At 37.2% G+C, this 18,907-nt stretch overlaps 1 protein-coding gene across 1 annotated transcript in view; it reads left to right on the forward strand.

The window, feature by feature from the left end:
• Window positions 1–18,907, forward strand: part of LOC103925497 (ERC protein 2) — a 280,258-nt gene that overhangs the window by 934 nt on the left and 260,417 nt on the right. The window contains exon 2 of the mRNA XM_009334228.1: window positions 11,687–11,842. Within this exon, the coding sequence (XP_009332503.1) occupies window positions 11,687–11,842 (156 nt within the window). The remainder of the gene's footprint in view (window positions 1–11,686; window positions 11,843–18,907) is intronic.

Genomic DNA, 18,907 nt, shown 5'->3' on the forward strand with positions numbered 1-18,907 from the left:
GTCTTTAAAAAGAGCGGGGGGGGGGGGGGGGAGTTTCAGGTGAGCCAAAGTAGATGGAATAAACTGACAAACAGAAGCAAACGCAAACTGTCCAAGGCTGATGTAAAATGTTTTACTTCTTGATCTTTAGAAACAATACTTCTGTTAGTTATTTGGCCACCATTTTACATCTAACATAAGGAAAATATTCATTGCATCAGCAGAGTGATATGACAAAATGTGATGAAACTCTTGTCTTAGTCCTGAATATAGTTTCCTATTTTTGATATATAATATTACTAAAGTGTTGTGGCTTTTTCCCCCACAATAAGAAAAGATAAAAATAATAATCTAAAAAGTGAAAACTGATATTTTTGCATAATTCTATAAGTCTGGAATATACATCTTTAAGAAAAATACCATGAGACTTGAGATAATTTGTGAGTTGGCAATGCTGCCTGAAATACATTAATGATGGTCTTTCATTTCAGTCTTAAAAGGAAGTGCAAATTAAAGGCCTCATTTTGCCAGTGACTTCTGTTACGAGCAAATGAGTTCAGCATGTCTGAACATTGTGGTAAATACCCAGTTACAACAACAGCAGGACTTCATAAATACAGTATCTGCCTTTTAACAGATAATAATTAGTTTGGATTATATAAGTAACAAATTAAGTACATTGATTTCAGTATTCCATCTTCTGATGTGTATTTGCCTTGGACCTTCCCTGTTTATTCTAGTTCTGTTTATTCTAGTTCTATTTTTCTAGTCTATGTATGAAATCTAAAACGTGTGTTTTTGCAATAACTTGTTACCCTAAGTATATGGGAAAGTAGGATACTGGCTGAGAACCTTGTTTCTTTCTATTAATATTCAGAATTATAAATTTAAAAGTTTTGGGATACAGAGATAGTGTGTTAGAATAATTTATGGTCTTCCATGTGGGTTATTAACAATGTAAAGGTTACGTTGCAAAATAATTTGCAATTCCTCTTCCTGTACCAAAACTCTGAAAAGAATGGGGGCGGCGGGGACATGACACACGAATGACATACAAGTCGACTGTAGTTGCAGTCACTCTGACAGCGTCTTTCCCTGAAGACAGTAAAGTCTTTTCTGTTTGTCTCCCAGGAGAGTTGGGAGTGGTGTGATCTTCCACTTTTTAAAAATCTTATCTTTGTAATGGAGGCTTTAATTTGTCATAGGTGAGGCTGTGGTCATGTTGCTGGAGCATTCTGATGCGGAGCTGCCTTTTGGCTCTGAGGCACACAGTTCTTTTCCTATGAACACATGCTCCTTTGGGGTTGCCCTGTCTAAAATAGGCCTAATATTGAAAAGAAAAAGGGACAAATATAAGATGTTGAAATCCACATGATTAAACAGCAGTTTTCATTACAAGTTCCAGCTTTGGAATGTTTTCAAGTAAATTTAAATTGTCTTAATCCACACAGCATTTGTTTTGAAAAAAAATGGAACATTTGTTTTGAATGATCAAGCATTGAAGCAATAAAAAAAAAAAGAGGGTAGGAGGAGGGAGAAGATTACCCTCTAATATGACAACCTGAGGCCGTACACTCCCCCATGCAGAGGCTCCAAGCAGTATACATTTCTCCTTACTGCACCCAACCCCTTCCACCCGCTTGCCACATTAGCTTTTGTCTGAGTCCCCTCCCTGGCTCCCCCAGGCTCTGCCAGGAGGCAGCTTTCCCTCCTTTGTAAATCCGTCTATTCTTTCCTGTGGTTCTCTTCTGTCCTTTGCCACTGCTGAATGCTTTCTGTCCCTTTCCCCAGTCAGCCCTTCTTTTCATCCAATGAAGTATACCCATTTCTCCTACCTATCATTTCATATGTGATTTTTTTTTTGTCCTAAACAGCTTTTCTTCTGCCCTACCTTTCCTGTCCTGTCATGCTCTTCATTTTTCTCTGAAAACTTTGCAAGTAGTTGCCTTCTCTTATAGCAACTGTATTTTCTGCATAACTGTTGTCTCCTTGACCAGTCTCTATCTCCTGTATACTTATTTAAAAAAAAAGGCAAACAGAAAAGGTAGAAAATTCACATCCTGTGTCTTGACTCCTATTTCTATTACTTTATTTATTCCTTTTCAGATATCTATTGTATTTTCAGATACGTTGCACAGGTCTTTCTTTCCTAACTTTCTGCTTTTGCTTCTTAGACATGTTTGCTTCCAGATGTCCCATGTCATTTGCTTATTCTTTCCCCTTACATTCTTTACTCTCTGTTCCCTTGCCTGCAGCAGACCTTCTTCTCCAGAAGTCCTTCTTTCTTCTGAAAAGCAGGGTCACAGGACAGGAGGGAGGCAGGATGCTTCCTTTTCTCACATGCTCCTGTTATTCCCTCAAGCTCCTGTTTTTTAAAACTTGCTTAATCATATTGTAGATGCTGCTTTTAAGAGATTTTTTTGTTTTGTTTCCGCAGCCCTCCACAATGGTTTTCTCTAAGATCAATTCTCTAGAAAGTGAGGCATACTAGATATTCTGTCTGTATCCTGGATTTAGTAAAGGGGTAAAAGTTTTGAAGCGCGCATCAGCCCAAAACAGTGAGTTACATCATGGAGCTCATGGTGTTCAAAGAAGAGCCACCAGAATGTTTAAAAATATTACCAAACAATTAATTACTTTAGGAGCTTAATTTTGTGTAGCTTAACAAATAGGAAATGACAGAGCAAAGAGATTACACTCTGTAGATACCTTCCTGAGATATCTTCATTAAAAAAAAGAAGAAAAAACCCTCTCCAGTAATGAAAATAAATATATTGCAAAATACAGTGCATGGAAGCTAGAGGTAGCAAATGCACACTAAAATATGGTGTTTATATTTACCAGCATTCATGTAATTTTATGACTTGTGTTATACAGGAAGCCAGTCTAGTTTTGTTGCAATGGTTGCTTCTGACTTTATGACTACAGATATATGTAATCAAACAGCATTTTTTTCTCATGCCTAAATCTTTGTCTGTTTAAGCATAAAATAAAGCTGGTACATTGAAATCCTTTCCTTTAATTGCCATTGCACCCATGCATACTTCTTTGCGTAGTGTGTGCTGACAAATGCCAGATCACTGATATCTTTGAATGTCAGTGATATCCGAAGTTGATTAACACTGATTAATATAATAAAAAAGAGTAAAAGGAAACACACTTTTCATTATTTCATTCTTTCAATAAGAAGTACTCCTGAGCACATGAATCAGCTCAAAACTTGCTTATCTCTTGTGAGGCCCCACCTGGAGTACTGCATTCTATTCTGGGGTCCCCAGTACAAGAAAGACATGGACCTGTTGAGCAGGTCCAGAGGAGGGCCCTGAAAATGATCAGAGGGCTGGAACACCTCTCCTGTGAAGAAAGGCTGAGAGTTTCGTTTTTTTAGCTTGGAGAAGAAACAGCTCTGGGGAGACCTTATTGCAACCTTTCCATATATAAAGGGGGCTTATAAGAAAGACTGAGAAAGACTTTTTACCAGGACTTGTAATGATAGGGCAAGGGGCAACGGTTTTAAACTGAAAGAGGGTAGATTTAGATTGGACATAAGGAAGAAATTTTTTATGATGAGGGTGGTGAGACACTGGAACAGATTGCTCAGAGAAGTTGTGGATGCCCCATCCCTGGAAGTATTCAACATGAGGTTGGATCAGGCTTTGAGGAACCTGATCTAGTGAAACATGTCTCTGCCCATTGCAGGGGGGGTTGGAACTTCAAAGGTCACTTCCAACCCAAACTATTCTATGATTCTGTGATCTTGTTCAGACAGTTCCGGGCTTAAACCAGTGATTTTCTCTCTTGAGAGAGAAAATCAGAAATGGGTTGCCTACAGATAGGGCATAAAGCTCATTCTAAGTGTAGGGTATTGACCATCCTGACATATATATATGTAGTCTAGCAACAAGAATTAAAAAGTCTTTAAAAATGCTAAGCTGTAAAGTAAATGAAAATATTTGTGGTTTACCTTACTTGCAGAAAGAGCCATCTTTATGTATTGATCCAGCTTTGATATTTCAGGTATGGGTTTGGTTCTAAAAAAGCGTGTATGTGTGTTTGCGGTGCAACATACTCTTATTGTTAAGATTGCATGAACTTCCACTTTCCCTTGTCTTCAAAAACAAACCTGAATATTCTCTGTATTAAATTGACAAAGTTAAAAAAGTAAGAGTAGTTGTGTATGGTCTGTTGGTAGCATGTTTGCATCTGTGCATTTAAATGAAAGTTTTATTAAATGTGAGGTTTCAACTATTTGCTTCTGGTAGCTTGTTGAATGCCCTACAAACAAGATTTTTCACAGGCAGTTTAAATTTATCAGGTATTTGAAATGATGAAGAGTAGCATTTCATTTCAAGACAGACTGGAATGCTGTATTCACAAATGTTTTGCCCTACTATTTCTCCCCCCGCCCCCAAGTGTTCAGGAACTGTGCTATAGCACTCTTGTTGTAAGTACTGGATATACAGTACTCATGAAACATTATTGTGGAAACTCATTTGTAGACCTAGTCTCCTTTCCATTGTAGAATATTATTTCTTTCAGCATCAGGACACATACTAATTGTTTCATGTTCCAGAAGAGGTGGATTTCTGCTAGGTCGAGCATAGAAATAGCCCTACCCTCTCTCACAGAATATCTGCAACACTATTCTAATAAAGATGAGGAAGAAGTACTGGTTACTGCTGGAAGGAGGGGATAGCTTAGGGTGAGTACCCTGATCTATATCACAAATCCCGCTATACAATCTTACATCTTTTAACAGATTTAGAGGGCCTGACTGGAAAAATCTGCACAACTGTTGCATTGTTGTAGAACTCAGATGATGTTTATTAGTACCAGTTAATACTAAGCTGCTTCCTTAATATTACTGCAAAGGAATCTCCTTTGTGATTCAACACAGACCCACGTAGTTTGTTAGAATGCTGCTAATGTGGATAAGTCTTAAAGGTTTGAAAGAAATACTGCATCTGTTCCTATTTCAGTTTCTGAAAGATTGCCAGACCCTGTGCCACAACAAGAGCTGGTTGAAAGTTTTCCAATTGAAGTTTTCTGTGGGAAAATGCCGATTCAGCTGAATCAGAAGATTTTATGGGAATGTGCCTATTCTGTCAAAACTTTTAGTCAAAGCAAAGCTATCTAACTTTCTATCCATCCTGTAAGTCAACCCTACTCCCTTGTGGCAGTACCCATTGGGAGCTCTGGGCTGTCTGTATTATCTTTGACCTACAAGGTTCCTTGCTTTCTAGTAGTTGTCCAGACAGGAAAACTTCCAGGTTTCCCGGGCAAGCCAGCGGCCTCTCTGGTGTATTTGCAGAATTGCCAGTCCTGTATTGTTCATACAAAAAACGAACAGTACCTTTGACTCCTTGAACAGCCTGTGAATGAAGGTGATGTCTGGTTTCTCTTCTGTCTTGTCATCACTGATGTTTTTGATAAATTATTCTGAAACAGATTTTAGTCTTCAAAATTTGTGAAATTTCTGGCTTGTGTTCCAATAAAAAGCTAATCCAAAACTGACAGTGACAATTTTTCTAGAGATAGGAAAACTAGGTTTTACACAGCTGTAATCACAGTATGCAGAAACTTGTTGTGATAAAGTAGAAGTACAGAAAATGCTTCCAAAAGTTATGTTAGATATTTCTCATAAAGCTTAAATGTTATTCTGTGATGTATAAACCTTCTAAAGAGTGTAACAGACTGTGCTATAAATTATTTCTGCCATGTTATATTTGCAAACATGTAAATTACAAATGCAGTACAAAAAGCCAGACTCTTAAAGACTTAGCTGGAGAGATTTGATGAGGACTACTCCCAGATGAGATGTCATAACAGGTCATGTAAGTATTAATATATTTCGTGCAAAATCATTCTAAAGTGCAGTGAAGCTTAGGTTTTGCTTTTATCTTCAATAATAGGAATAGAAAATTTCTAAAATTAAGTCTGATGGAGCAGGCTGATTTGATTGTAGTAGCTGAGAGCTACAATAATTTATTGTTGTGTGTAAGCCTTGATAGCTTTTAAAATTGTTTTTTTCTCTTTTCTTTCAGTACTTTTCTTTTTGTGCAATTCCTCCAAATGATAGGATTTAATGAGAATTCTTCCCCTTTTTTTTCTTTCCGTCTTAGTCTTTTATTTTACTTTCTTTTTAAAAAAAAGTTCATGGAAAAATATTTTGTGAACAGAACAGTTAACATCTTAAAAATGTTTATTTTCTGTCATGTGAAGGGCTGGTCATTTAATAGAAAGATTACTTGTTTTTTATGATCATTCATACAGACTTTTCTCTATGATACGAGTAATGCTGATTCCATGGACAAATATTCATAAAATTTTTAGGATTCTGCTATTGGAAATCTGTCACGTTAATAATGTTAGACTAACATACTAAGTAATTCAAGTTGCATTTTACCTGTAACTTGAAAAGTTGTTATTAAAAAAAAAACAACTCCATAATTATGTTAGATATAGGCATATAACCTAAAAGCTGGTTGGAATTATTCCAGGATGGGATGGTGGTGGTGTGTGTGTAGTGGTTTTTTTGTTGTGGTTTTTTTTTGTTTGTTTGATTTTTTTAAAGTTGTGTCCCTACTTAGCTCCTTTGTGTGTTTTAATTGGTTTTTGTTGAAATACTTTTTCTTTTTGAACATACCCTTCAAGAAAGGAAAATATGGACTGCTGGTTAAGATTATCATCAGCATTTTCAGTATCAGATATTTTCCAGAAAACAAACAGCTAGTGAGGTAAAAGATAAGAAACAGCAAGTTTCATATTCCAAGAATTTTTTTTTTGTTTCCTTTGCATTCTGACACTTTTTTCTCTTTTGGCTGAAGCTCCTTTTCTGAAAGGGGATGCAGTTAATTTGGAAACTTGTAAGATGCACAAAAGGGTTTGGTATTCCCCTTTGAAATGTGTTACTTTGCCTATATGGCATTAAAGTATGTTTGCTGTCATGGAAGATAGCTCTCCTCAACTTCTATTTTAAATTCCTTTGTCTTGAGATTTCTTATTGAAAAGTTTTACGTCCTTTTACATCACTGAGCTCTTGTGTGGATTAAAACACACTGAAAAACTCTTCAGACAGGACCCATGGTGCATTTGCATAGCTGTACAACCTGGAAACATAGCTGCCAGTGGAAACTGGTATATCACAGTATAATGCAAGTGAATGAATCTGCATTCAGCAGCAGCTGGATGACTTTTTCCCATTTTCACAATGTTAGCAGTAGGCAAAATTTGACAAGTCTTTTTTTTCTTTTTCTTTTTTCTTTCCCCTTATCATCTTATGACTGATTTTTTTTTTTTAAGTGAAAAATTGTATTCTGAACTTTTGAAGTATCTGGAAGGGAGCTGACTGTATATTTATCAGGATTCTGATTCACACAAAATTTCCTGGTCACTTTGTATTACTGTAAGCAAGTGCTTATCCTGCTGTTCATTTTAAAGCCATTCTCTTTGTATGGTTGAACTGGTATATACATACCTATATCAGTATAGTGTTATTATTAATTTACTGTGGTTTTGATTGTGCAATGGAACAAAACCGTTTAATGAGGGGATGGTCTTTCACAGAAGAAATGTGCTTTTACTCTGATGCTAATTTTCAACTAACTGTTTTGAATGAGATTATTTGTGATTAATTATTAAGGCTTTGATTATTAAGGGGCTAAAAATCTTAATACAGGTTGCTAGTGAAATGCTGAACGTATTTCAGTGGCATCAGACATTTGGGCTTAAGATCACTGTACTACAATTACTGTGGGAGTAATGACAGAGAGGAAGAATATTCTTTCTACCCCATTGGAATTAATGAATATTTGCCTGCAGTATCTTGTGTCTCATGATTGCAAAGCCCAAATGAAGAGATACAATCAGGGCTTTATCCTGTCAGATCTTGAATAACCTCCAGAGATGGACGAAAACAACACCTCTCTAGGCAACCGTTTCCAATGCTTGTACTCAAAATATAACACTTGTAGGTATTGCAAGGCTACTTTTAGGTCCCTCTTGAAGCCTGCTCTTCTCTAGGCTGAACAAGCAAGCCCACTTTCCTCTGCCTTTTCTTAGAGGGCAAGTACTCCAGCCCCCCAGCCCTCTTGGGTGCCCTCCTCCTGAACTCATTCAATTTCATCAAGTCTGTCTTGTACCGCAGGGCTTAAAACTGGATGCAGTATTCTAGACAAAGTCTAATGAATGCTGAGTAGAAGGCAATAATCTCTTCCCTTGATCTACTTACTGGCTGTGTTCATGTTAATACAGCCCAGGATGCTGTTTGCCTTCTTTGCTGCCAGGTCACAGTGCTAACTCCTGTTAAGCTTGCTGTCCACCAAGATTCTCAAGTCTTTTTCATCAGAGCTGCTCCCCAGGGAGTTAGTCCCCGCCTGGTACAGCTGCAAGGGGTTCTTCCTTCCCAGGTGCAGGACTTTGCTTTTGTCTTTTGTTGGATTTCCTAAGGTTCTTGTCTGCCCATTCATCCAGTCTGTCTAGGTCCCTTTGGATAGCAGCCCTGCCCTTGAGCACATTGACTGGTCTCCCATCTTGGTGTAACCTACAGGCTTTGTGAGCCAGCACTCTTGGCACCTCTTTCAGGTCACTGATAAAGATATTAAACAGGGCAGGTCCCGGTATGGACCCCATGGTACTCTTGTTACTGGCTTCCAGGTAGAGTACAACCTGTTAACCACTACCCTCTAAGCCTGATCATAGAATGAGTTTTTTACCTTGCTAGTTGTCTACCCATCCAGACCATAATGTCTTAACTTGGATACAAAAGTATGGGGGACAGTGTCCAAAGCCTTGCTAAAGTTGAGGTAAATGACACCCCCTGTTCTTTCTTCATCCACAGATCTAATCATTTTATTACAGAAGGCAATTGGGTTGGTCAGGCATGATTTACTGTTGGTAAATCCCCGCTGGCTGCTCCCAATTACCTTCTCCTTCCTGTGCTCAAAAATGTTGTCCAAGAAGACTTCACCATAGTTTTCCCGGGGAGCAAAGTGAGGCTGTCAAGCCTGTAGTTCCCTGGTTTGTTCTTTTGGTCTCTTCTTGATGATGAGCGCAACATTTGCCCTCCTCTAGTTCGCAGGGATCTCCCTGAGTTTCCATGATTTTTCAAAGATGATAGAGAGTGGGCTTGCAAGGACATCAGCCAGTTGTCTCAACACCCTTTGATGCAGCCTGTTGAGTCCCATGGATTTGTATGGGTTGAGTTCTCACAAGTAAGCCCTGACTGAGTCCTCACTGTTAGTCCTCTTGCTTGAACCTTTTCATTAAGCACAGAGGCCTGAGAGACCTTGTCATTGAAGACTAAGGCAAATACTTGTTTCCTACGTAGTTCAGATTAACTTGAACTTAAGCTCAATTGCTCTGACTTTATGAAGACAGTGTGGATAGATTATTTCTATGCAGACCTTCTAATTGGGTCAAGCTGTGCTATAATTTATCAACTGAACTATTATGTGACAGCTTACTTTTCTAGGCAAACTCTCTGTATCCTAAATACTTTCATTAATGGAGATATATGGGAAAGCTCTTTGTGGTTCACTGAGTGTGTTCATGTGACATTATTTTGCAGAGAAGCTGTGAAGTTCTAATGCTGATTTTGGTGGGACTGTTTCACACTGCACAGGTAGAATCCTCTCACACAGCTTCTATAGTGTGAATTACCGTTTTTTGACTCACTAATAATGGAAAAGATGTGGGCAAATAAGTCTTTATTTACCTTACAAAAGAACAGTATTTTTAACTACAGTAAATACTGTTCTTTGAGATATATTGTCCCACACAGGAAAAGGATTGGCTGAGAAAAAGCATTCTTTATTTCCTTAGTTGAAGACACAAAGGATATTCAGCATACTCTGCTCAGGTACTCTAGTCAAAAGTATCTGTATGCACTCCAGCATGTTTGGTGAAAGAGCATCAGCTTCTGAGAGAAAAATCTCGAAGGACCACAGTTACTGTAAATTAAATCATGTTATCATGTTTTTTTTAAGTAGAGTTTCTCTGGGAGTGAAAATTGTAAGGAAAATACAAACTTTAATTTCATATTATGAATACTTATCCTGTTAGATCTTGGAAAACCTCCAGGATTTCTGGCTATGAGTATTTTCACTTGTTTATGAACAGCTTTTATACTACAAACTAAATAATTAAAATCTTTCCCATTCAAAAACCTCTATTAATTTAACTAACGTAAGAAATAAGAAGATAATAAAAGAAAATTTCTCTCAGTTTGAGACTTATTATTGACTGTAAAGATAAAAGCTAAAATGTTAGAGAAATGATAGTGTGCCGTCTAAATGACATTGTTTAGTCCTTACATAGCTTTGATTCCATATGGATTTCTGACAGTGGTTGCTAAATCTCAAAAAGAATCTGAGTTTTCATTTTTGGTTTAGTGCCAAAAGTTCAGATGCTTTTTGAAACTTTGTCTAAACTATCCTGTGTCTTAAATTGCTAAATTTGCCTAGCTGTGTTATGAAAGAAGGTATTACAGGAGTTCTGGTTTTGCTTGCTTTTAGGCAGCCTAGAGAAAGCATTGGTGTACTCTTAGAACTCAGGAAAATAAAACTAATTTTGAAAAAAGAAACAGAAACAAAGTTGTAGTTAAGCAGAGCGATTCAAGCTTAGCTTGTCCTGGTTAAAGGATCAATTCAATTTGTATTTTTCCCAAATTAGCTTTCTAGGTTAATATCCTGATCTTAATGAATCAGGTTTGGGTTTTTTTTTTTTCATTGACCTCAGTGGAACAAGAACTTCACCCCGATCTCTGTTTTTTGATAGAGGGTTGCTCCTTCACGTTCTTGAACTGATTGACCATCTGAATGATAATGTTTTCAGTTTCTTAATAAATGTCTGCAAACAGGGCCTAAAGCAGATTTCCTAATGAGTCATTTTGCAATGCTCTTTTAAACAGAAGATTATGTGAGAAGTTTGTGTAATCACTTTTTTAATCTTTTTGACTCTCACTGAAGAGATTTAGTCAATTTCCAAATGACTGGCAACAACAAAGAAATCACTGTATGTTTTCAGTGTTGTGTTGGCACACATGGCAGCCATTGTCTGTGATGTAGAAATATTTAGTGGTTGTGGTTTTGTGGTTTTGTTTATTTTGGGACTCATAATAGAAAGTGCTAAATGCCCTCAGTGATGTGGCTGAATTAGTGGAGGAAAAGTATGTGAGGAGACAACCTTTCTTCCTCCTGACAACAGGCAGAATTCTGTGGAAACAGGGAAACTCAGCTTCAGGCTGAGTCACATAGTGAAGTGGCCGGTCGTCCTGCAGTGATGATGGACTGGCCTCCCTAGGCTAAACTTTGTGTTTAAGAGCTTGGAAGAATAGCCAGGCCTAGATGTTTAGCAAAGCAAACAAGGTATGTTATCATGTACACGTGGGAAATAGGGCATCTTCCATTCTCACTTCATCCCTAACTGTGTAGGAATGAAGACAGAATTTTGACCAGAACGCATTCTCTACAGACTACACATTGCACATTTTTTTCTGGGGGTGAAAGAGGTCTCAATTCTGCATTTCTTTAAGCCAAAATCAATAGAATTACTCTTGGTTTATGACAGTATGTGCAATCTGTATTTGTGCCATCTATTTTTGCTATCTTATTATTTCATGTTCATGCAAGTACAGATATACTTTTGTTACATTTTAATATACAAGTTTCATATCACTTTCAATACTCTCTTTTTTTCCGTAACTTAGGATACAAAAATAGCTTCACTGGAGCGCAATATAAGAGATCTTGAAGATGAAATACAGATGTTAAAGACAAACGGAGTTCTGAATACAGAGGACCGAGAAGAAGAAATCAAACAAATAGAAGTTTACAAGAGTCATTCAAAGTTCATGAAAAATAAGGTAAGCTCTATTAATAAAATAGCGTAATGCTGTTTAAATAATGGAAACAAAAGTTTTAACTTGACCCTTTTCAACACAAGCAGGTCTCTGCATGTCGTCTTTTGGTAAATCTCTACTATGCAATACTCAGTAGCTATGGAGGAGTGAAGCATTTTGAATAAATAAAAATGTGTTTATGTTTTGACTTAGCCTCTTCCTTACCTCTTCCTATTTCACCACTTCTGCAGAGGCTACTACAGTCCTGAGTCTATACCATGTTCCCTTTCCCCCTTCTTGTGTATGGTGTTTTAATGTTGGCTTTTTGAATTAGTTCATAATTTTGACTTGCACCATTTTGGCACGACTTTAATTGTGCATTTTTTTCTGGTATTGACTGTAGTTTTACAGTAGTATTTTAGACTTGTAATCTGATGACTTTGTTCCTGCAGAGTACCTTTCATATCAAATTACTGTACATAGATAATTATGAGTTGACCACAAGCAGATAGCAAATGTGTAGTGATGTAACGCATTTCCTGGTATCAAGCTCACAAAACAGTATTGCTTGTTCGTTATTTTAAAATACATCAGAAGTAAAGCTTGATGTCTAAATTGTTGTCCCAGCTGGTCTTTTTACCTCCTTTCATTTTGATGTGCTCAGCTGCTGTCTAGGTAAAGATGAACACTCCAAATAGTCTTTCTTGTGAGTTCCAATATTTCTTTTCCAATATTTTACAGTTGCCTTAAAAATTGTAATAAATACTTATAATTTTATAATTTGTGCTGGTTTATTTCTAGCTCTCTACCTTGAATGTGTTTTATTTATGAAGTGATAAAATACTGAATTAACGTACTTGATAAAAAGAAAAAAAGTTTGAAATTACGGAGATTGAGGCTGATGCTTCCATTCTCATATAAGTAAATTTAGGTTTTGGCAATAGCATTTTTTTACATTATTTATAAGCTAAACTAAGATGGGGTGAAACAAGTCACAGCAGCCTGAAGTGGAAACACTGAAAGGGAAAGCCAGCCGTCTCGTCTCTTGCAGTGATGTTAAAAATTTGACCATAATGCCAGAATAAAATATAGGCAAACAACTTTAGTAGTCATGATTCTTATGAAATCTTACCTTATTTTAAATGTCTTTCCATCCTAGTTATTTGTTTTGGTTCTTAACTCTGTGTAATATTTAGGGGTTTTTGTGTATGTAGAAATCGTGTATGTGAAATTCTAGGGAACTGATTCACTTTTTCTGAAATGTGTACTCACAGCTCTGAAAAAACTGCTTGAGGAGTTGCTGGTACTATTATGTCCCGAGAGGCCATGCAAGCAAAAAAAGGAGGAGTTAATTGGCTTAAAGCGTAGTTCTCTGCCTACCATTGTCTATTGATGCTAAAAATACTTAGCAATGTTGCTCTTTAAGTACAAAGTTTGCAATATCCGGTAGATAAATACCATTGCCACTCTTTCAGAGTTGGGCAAGCTAAGATTCAGAGAAAGCATGCAGCTTGTCTGTGGTCAGAGAATGAAATGGTGTCAGCACCTTCTGGAGAATCTGAATTCTCTGATTTTCAGTTTTCTTGTATAAATTAGACCTTCATTATCTTCTTGACAAGATGCTTTTACTTTGTCCGAATTCCACGGTGAGTATAGGAGTAAGAAAATTCACCACTGTGTAGTATTGGATGCTGAAGATTTTTCATCTCAGAAGAGCTGTTACTGTCTCCCAGTTTGGAAACTAGTATCTTGTAAACTACATCACAGGAAATGCTGGTGTCTTGGGACATTGGGGCGTATTTTTATCTTCTCCTGGGGGTTTATGCTACAGAAGAAATGGAAGTGTTAGTGTCCATGTGTAATTAATCCAGATTTATTAAAAAAAAAATAATCAAAGAATATATTTATTCTGTTGAAAAAAGTAGCTCTTAAGCTACTGAAAGTAGCTAAAGTTCCTAAGTAGCATTATCAACAGGAAAATTATTTTGTTTATTTAAACATCGTTAATTTCAAAGCAATTCAGTATTAGTAATTTACAGCAAAACTCGTAATGCATCTCAGCAAATCTGTTGATATAAAAATAATGTACAAAGCCTAGTATTTTATTAACAATCTTCTGATATTTTTGAGAGGAAAAGCTTCAGTATATTTCTGTGGCACAGAAAGCAGATGAATGAGAAGACTGTTAAACATGCCTTGTTTTGTCACAGTCTTCTGATCTTTGATAAATGCCACATTCTGATGAAACTTTGTCTGTTTTCTTTCACCCGTCCTTTTCTTCCACTTAAAATTGAGATTTGCAGCAGAAGATATTATTTTTATCGTTCATCTGAGAACCCTTCAAGGTGGAAAAGTATTTATGTAGCTGTCAGCAAACAGATCTTATTATACCTGATCTGTTGAACCTGAGATTGCTGATAAATTCTGATAAACAGAAGTCTTGATTGATGGCAAAGAGCAGAACAAAACTCTTCTCACATTTAACAATCTTAGGTGCTATAAAGCTCTTAATACTTCACATTTATTCTTGAAATATCACTTGTTTTAAACCTGTCCTTGATTTAAATAAAGGGGAAGGTGTTAAATGGAGGCCAATAGTGAATATTACTTATTGTACGTGAGTGGCAGAGAATGTTGGGAAGTGTTTCTTTTCTTAACTAATTCTTAGTAATATTCACTCCTTCCAAACATATAGGCTTTAATTTTGACTTGCAGTTAAATAGAAGTTGTAGAAATGAGAAAGAAAACTTGCTTAGATTTTTCTTCTTGCCCACTTGATGAGGACTCTCCTTGCTCTGTTTGTGAAGGGACAAAAATTGCCGTCACTCACATGATACAGAAATTGTCAAAACAAGTCTTAAAGTTTTCATGACTAACAGATATGAAGCTTCAACTATCTTCATTAAGGATATGAAGAAAACATATAGGATGGTATGCATTTGTAAAAATAATTTCTGCTTTGCAAGACTTTCTTACTAGGGTTTGTCCTTTGGCTAGCAGTCAGACATTTAAAGAAACACTGATGCATTTTTTTCAGGTGTGAGTTTGCACTCTGGAATTTAAGTAGTTCTTTGAGTATTAGAACTCTTATGCTGTCGACAGGAATAAGTATGAAAATCTAGTGATAGTTCAGTACAACTTCAGCAAATTACTGTTAAGATGAGTTTTAAGAATTGGTTAGGCTGTAACAAGGCGCTCCGTAATTAATGTCTGTGTATAAGAACTTTTCACACTGCATGAAGCATGCAAGTTCTAGATGATCCTGTAGAAGAAATATGCAGGAAAAGAACTACAGCATTTTTTTGTGGATAGGCCTGGAAATACGATAAACACTTTAAAAATAGACCTTGACCAATACAACCTGTAGTATCTACAGATAGACTTGTAGAGTCTACTGTATGCATCCACTTCACTTGATTTGCATTGCTTCTCTTTTTCCTTTACTTAAATCCTTCACTTTAAAAAACAGGTGTCATTTGTCACGTAAGACCAAATCCTTATGATGTGTAAATCAGCATAATTTCATTTAATGGAATTATTTACTTAAAGATTTAGCCCATTAATTTTAATGTGCAATATTCAGGGGAAAAGCTCTGATTTTTTGTTTGTTTTGTTTTGTTTTCTTTGTTTCCCAGTTACTCTATGTAATGTCATGTAAGATTTTGGTGTGTAAAAGTAATAATGTAAGAAAAAGGATAATGGTTTTCTGGAAATGCTGGTATCTGAGGAACTGAAATTATGGGAGGCGCCAGAGAATCATAAATTGAGAAGGAAGACAAAGGAACTAGGGTTCCAGGAAAGGTGAAGCAAGATCATATTGGGCAATGTTGAAAAAGCAGTGACAGGCAAATTACACATATGAAATAGGTGAGATAGTGGGAAGGTCAGGATCAGAGGACAAACCTGGAGTTCTTTAGATGCTACAGCACTTATAACCAGACTTGTAGGTTATCTTCACTGAAGTCTTTATAAAGTACAGAAACGCTTTTTCCTTTGTCTTTTTTTTTGTACTGAGATCAGGAGATATCATTGAATCATGACTGTTGGTCTTCCAACATATATCTTGAGTGGTAACTCAAGATATAGCAAAATGAAAATGTTTGGATATCTGCTGGAGACAGAAACTTATTTCATGCCCCGTTTAATTTTTTTTACACATTAATAGATAATGCAGAACTTTAAAAAAGCAAATATACTCAGGCCTAAAAATGTCTTTCAAAAAGTTATGTGGTTTCTTGTTATGCCTTTGGTATTTTTGATACTTAATTTTTTTTAAATTGAAGTTTTAGTATATTTTCACCATTATACTTCATTTTAATAAAACACCAGCCAAAAGCAAATTATTCAACACAGTTTGATTTTTTTTTTTCTTTTTAATTTTTTATTTGAGAGCTCTAACACATTTTTAAACTCGCAATTCGTAGGTCTTGTAGCCAGAACTTTATACTAAACAGATTCTGTTTCTGAAACAAAAAGAACATACCTGCAATGAAAATGAAGCTTTTTTTTTTTCTGGCTGATTATTTCTCAGGGTGTGGGTTGTGTCATGGAAAAAAGCGGGAAGAATTTCTAGGAGAGATTAAGCGTCTGTGATGTTCACATGGGTCTCATATAAAGCATGTGATGTAATTCAGATTGGCTGCAGATCTACGTTTTGTCTTTATATCTTGTAGACAGATTTCCCCGTTGTTCATTTTGTATGCATTTTTGTCTTGGTTGCCATACTTGCTTTCAAGTTCTGGCAAGGGATGGAGGAAGGTGGTTTGCTTTCAAGAGAAAGTTTTCTCTAGCAGTTTCTTAACTGCACTCTTTGCATTTTCTTGACGTCTGTTTTTTGTACGCTCCTTTTCTTATTTTGATATTTTCAGACCGCGAAGGTGATTGCTTTTAATGCCAGTATAGATTCTTGATTTTATACAGTAGCTCAGGGGTGCCTAGCCAAGTACCTTAACCAGCTAGACAAACATATTAAGATTTATAAAGAGAAATAAGGAATAAATCTATTAGACATGCATATGGACTATAGTTGGAAGAAACATTTTTTTTCATTTAATTTTTATGGATACAGTTGCAATGTAAAACTAAATAGAAATATTTTGATCAGCAGTAAATGTTTCCAGTGACTGTGCCATACAACATTGAACCTGTGAAATATTTTAGTATGTGGATCTTTAGGATGTGATTGACTAGTATCTGCCTGTGGATACATGTTCTTTTTTTTTCCTGGGGATCTTTGAATCACCTTCCATGTAGCCCTTCTAGGCTTCTTGCATCCCAAATGTCTGTTGGGATGCAACTGATGCGAGAGAATGGAAAGAGCTCTTCTAGCACTTTTCTGGTTGCTGCAGAATTGAAACTTGAATTTTAAAGAAAAATGTCTAGGCCTTACAGTCATCAAGAAAACTTTCCAAATATAAAGGAAGTGTGGTTTCTCTGAGTTATGCAGATGCACTGAGGTGTTTTATTTCAAATAATCCTCATGAGATGATATATCTGTACTCATCTGGTGACCAGTGTTATTTCACAGGACTTTAAGATGAATAGTTGTATGTCACCTAATTCACCATCCTTTAGCATCGTTCTGTGTATTGTCCAGTGCTTTGTTTAGATTCATGTATTCTAAATCACCCCACTTTTGTGTTCTGTGGCTACCTCTCCCATTTATCATTGTGGGAAGGGAAGAATAATCACAACTCCATGACATTTACTGATGAACCTTAAATTCACTTAAATTCAGAAGCTCCTTCTTAGTGACTGGGTTTCTGCCGTTTCCCCTAGGATACGCTTTTACAACCTCACAGACCTTTCACTCTGTGGAATTTTTTTATAACGTTTTCCCCAGACTTCTCTTAAGTTAATCGCTTTGGCTTGGCTTTCCTAGTAACTGAGAATTCCATATGAACTGCCAGAGAGGAAAAAAGGAGGTGGGGATGGTGGGCAGCAACATGTTTGCAAGAAAAGTAAGGTTAAAATTCCAATTCTCTGTTTTCCTTTCCTTACAAAGATGCCCGCTTTTCCTTATCAGGCTCCTAAAAAACCTTAATTCACTCTGGCCTATGGTAAGTCACAAGAATCATGCTGCTGGAAGGAATAGGCTATTGGATTGAATTTTTACTTTTATGAACACATTTTTTCTGTCCTGCCAGACTTGCCTCACACAGGATAAATTCCTTTGAACTTAAGTGAGGTCCATGGTGAATTTATAGGCCAAATCATCATGTATAATCTTTAAGAGTTTCCTTTTAACTTCTGCAACAGCAGGACAATCATTCTTAAAACGAGGTACGTTAAATTACAAGAAACTCAATTCAAGTTGTGAGTTTAAAAAGTCTGAATCTTAATTCTCTTCCAGAATTTACAGGTGTCTGAGTTGTATTATATATCGAGTGCACCCTCAGTAAGTTTGCAGACGACACCAAGTTGGGCGGCAGTGTAGATCTGCTTGAGGGTAGGAAGGCTCTGCAGAGGGACCTGGACAGGCTGGATCGATGGGCCGAGGCCAGCTGTATGAGGTTCAACAAGGCCAAGTGCCGGGTCCTGCACTTTGGCCACAACAACCCCATGCAGCGCTACAGGCTTGGGGAAGAGTGGCTGGAAAGCTGCCTGGCGGAAAAGGACCTGGGGGTGTTGGTCGACAGCCGGCTGAACATGAGCCGGCAGTGTGCCCAGGCGGCCAAGAAGGCCAATGGCATCCTGGCCTGTATCAGAAATAGTGTGTCCAGCAGGAGTAGGGAAGTGATCGTGCCCCTGTACTCGGCACTGGTGAGGTCGCACCTCGAATACTGTGTTCAGTTTTGGGCCCCTCACCACAAGAAGGACGTTGAGATGTTGGAGCATGTCCAGGGAAGGGCAACGAGGCTGGTGAGGGGTCTGGAGCACAAGTCTTATGAGGAGCGGCTGAGGGAGCTGGGGTTGTTTAGCCTGGAGAAAAGGAGGCTGAGGGGAGACCTCATCGCTCTCCACAACTCCCTGAAAGGAGGTTGTAGCGAGGTGGGTGTTGGTCTCTTCTCCCAAGTAACTGGCGAAAGGACGAGAGGAAATGGCCTCAAGTTGCGCCAGGGGAGGTTTAGATTGGACATGAGGAAAAAT

This window comes from Pygoscelis adeliae, unplaced genomic scaffold, assembly GCF_000699105.1.
Source record: "Pygoscelis adeliae isolate BGI_AS28 unplaced genomic scaffold, ASM69910v1 Scaffold411, whole genome shotgun sequence".
NCBI lineage: Eukaryota > Metazoa > Chordata > Aves > Sphenisciformes > Spheniscidae > Pygoscelis > Pygoscelis adeliae.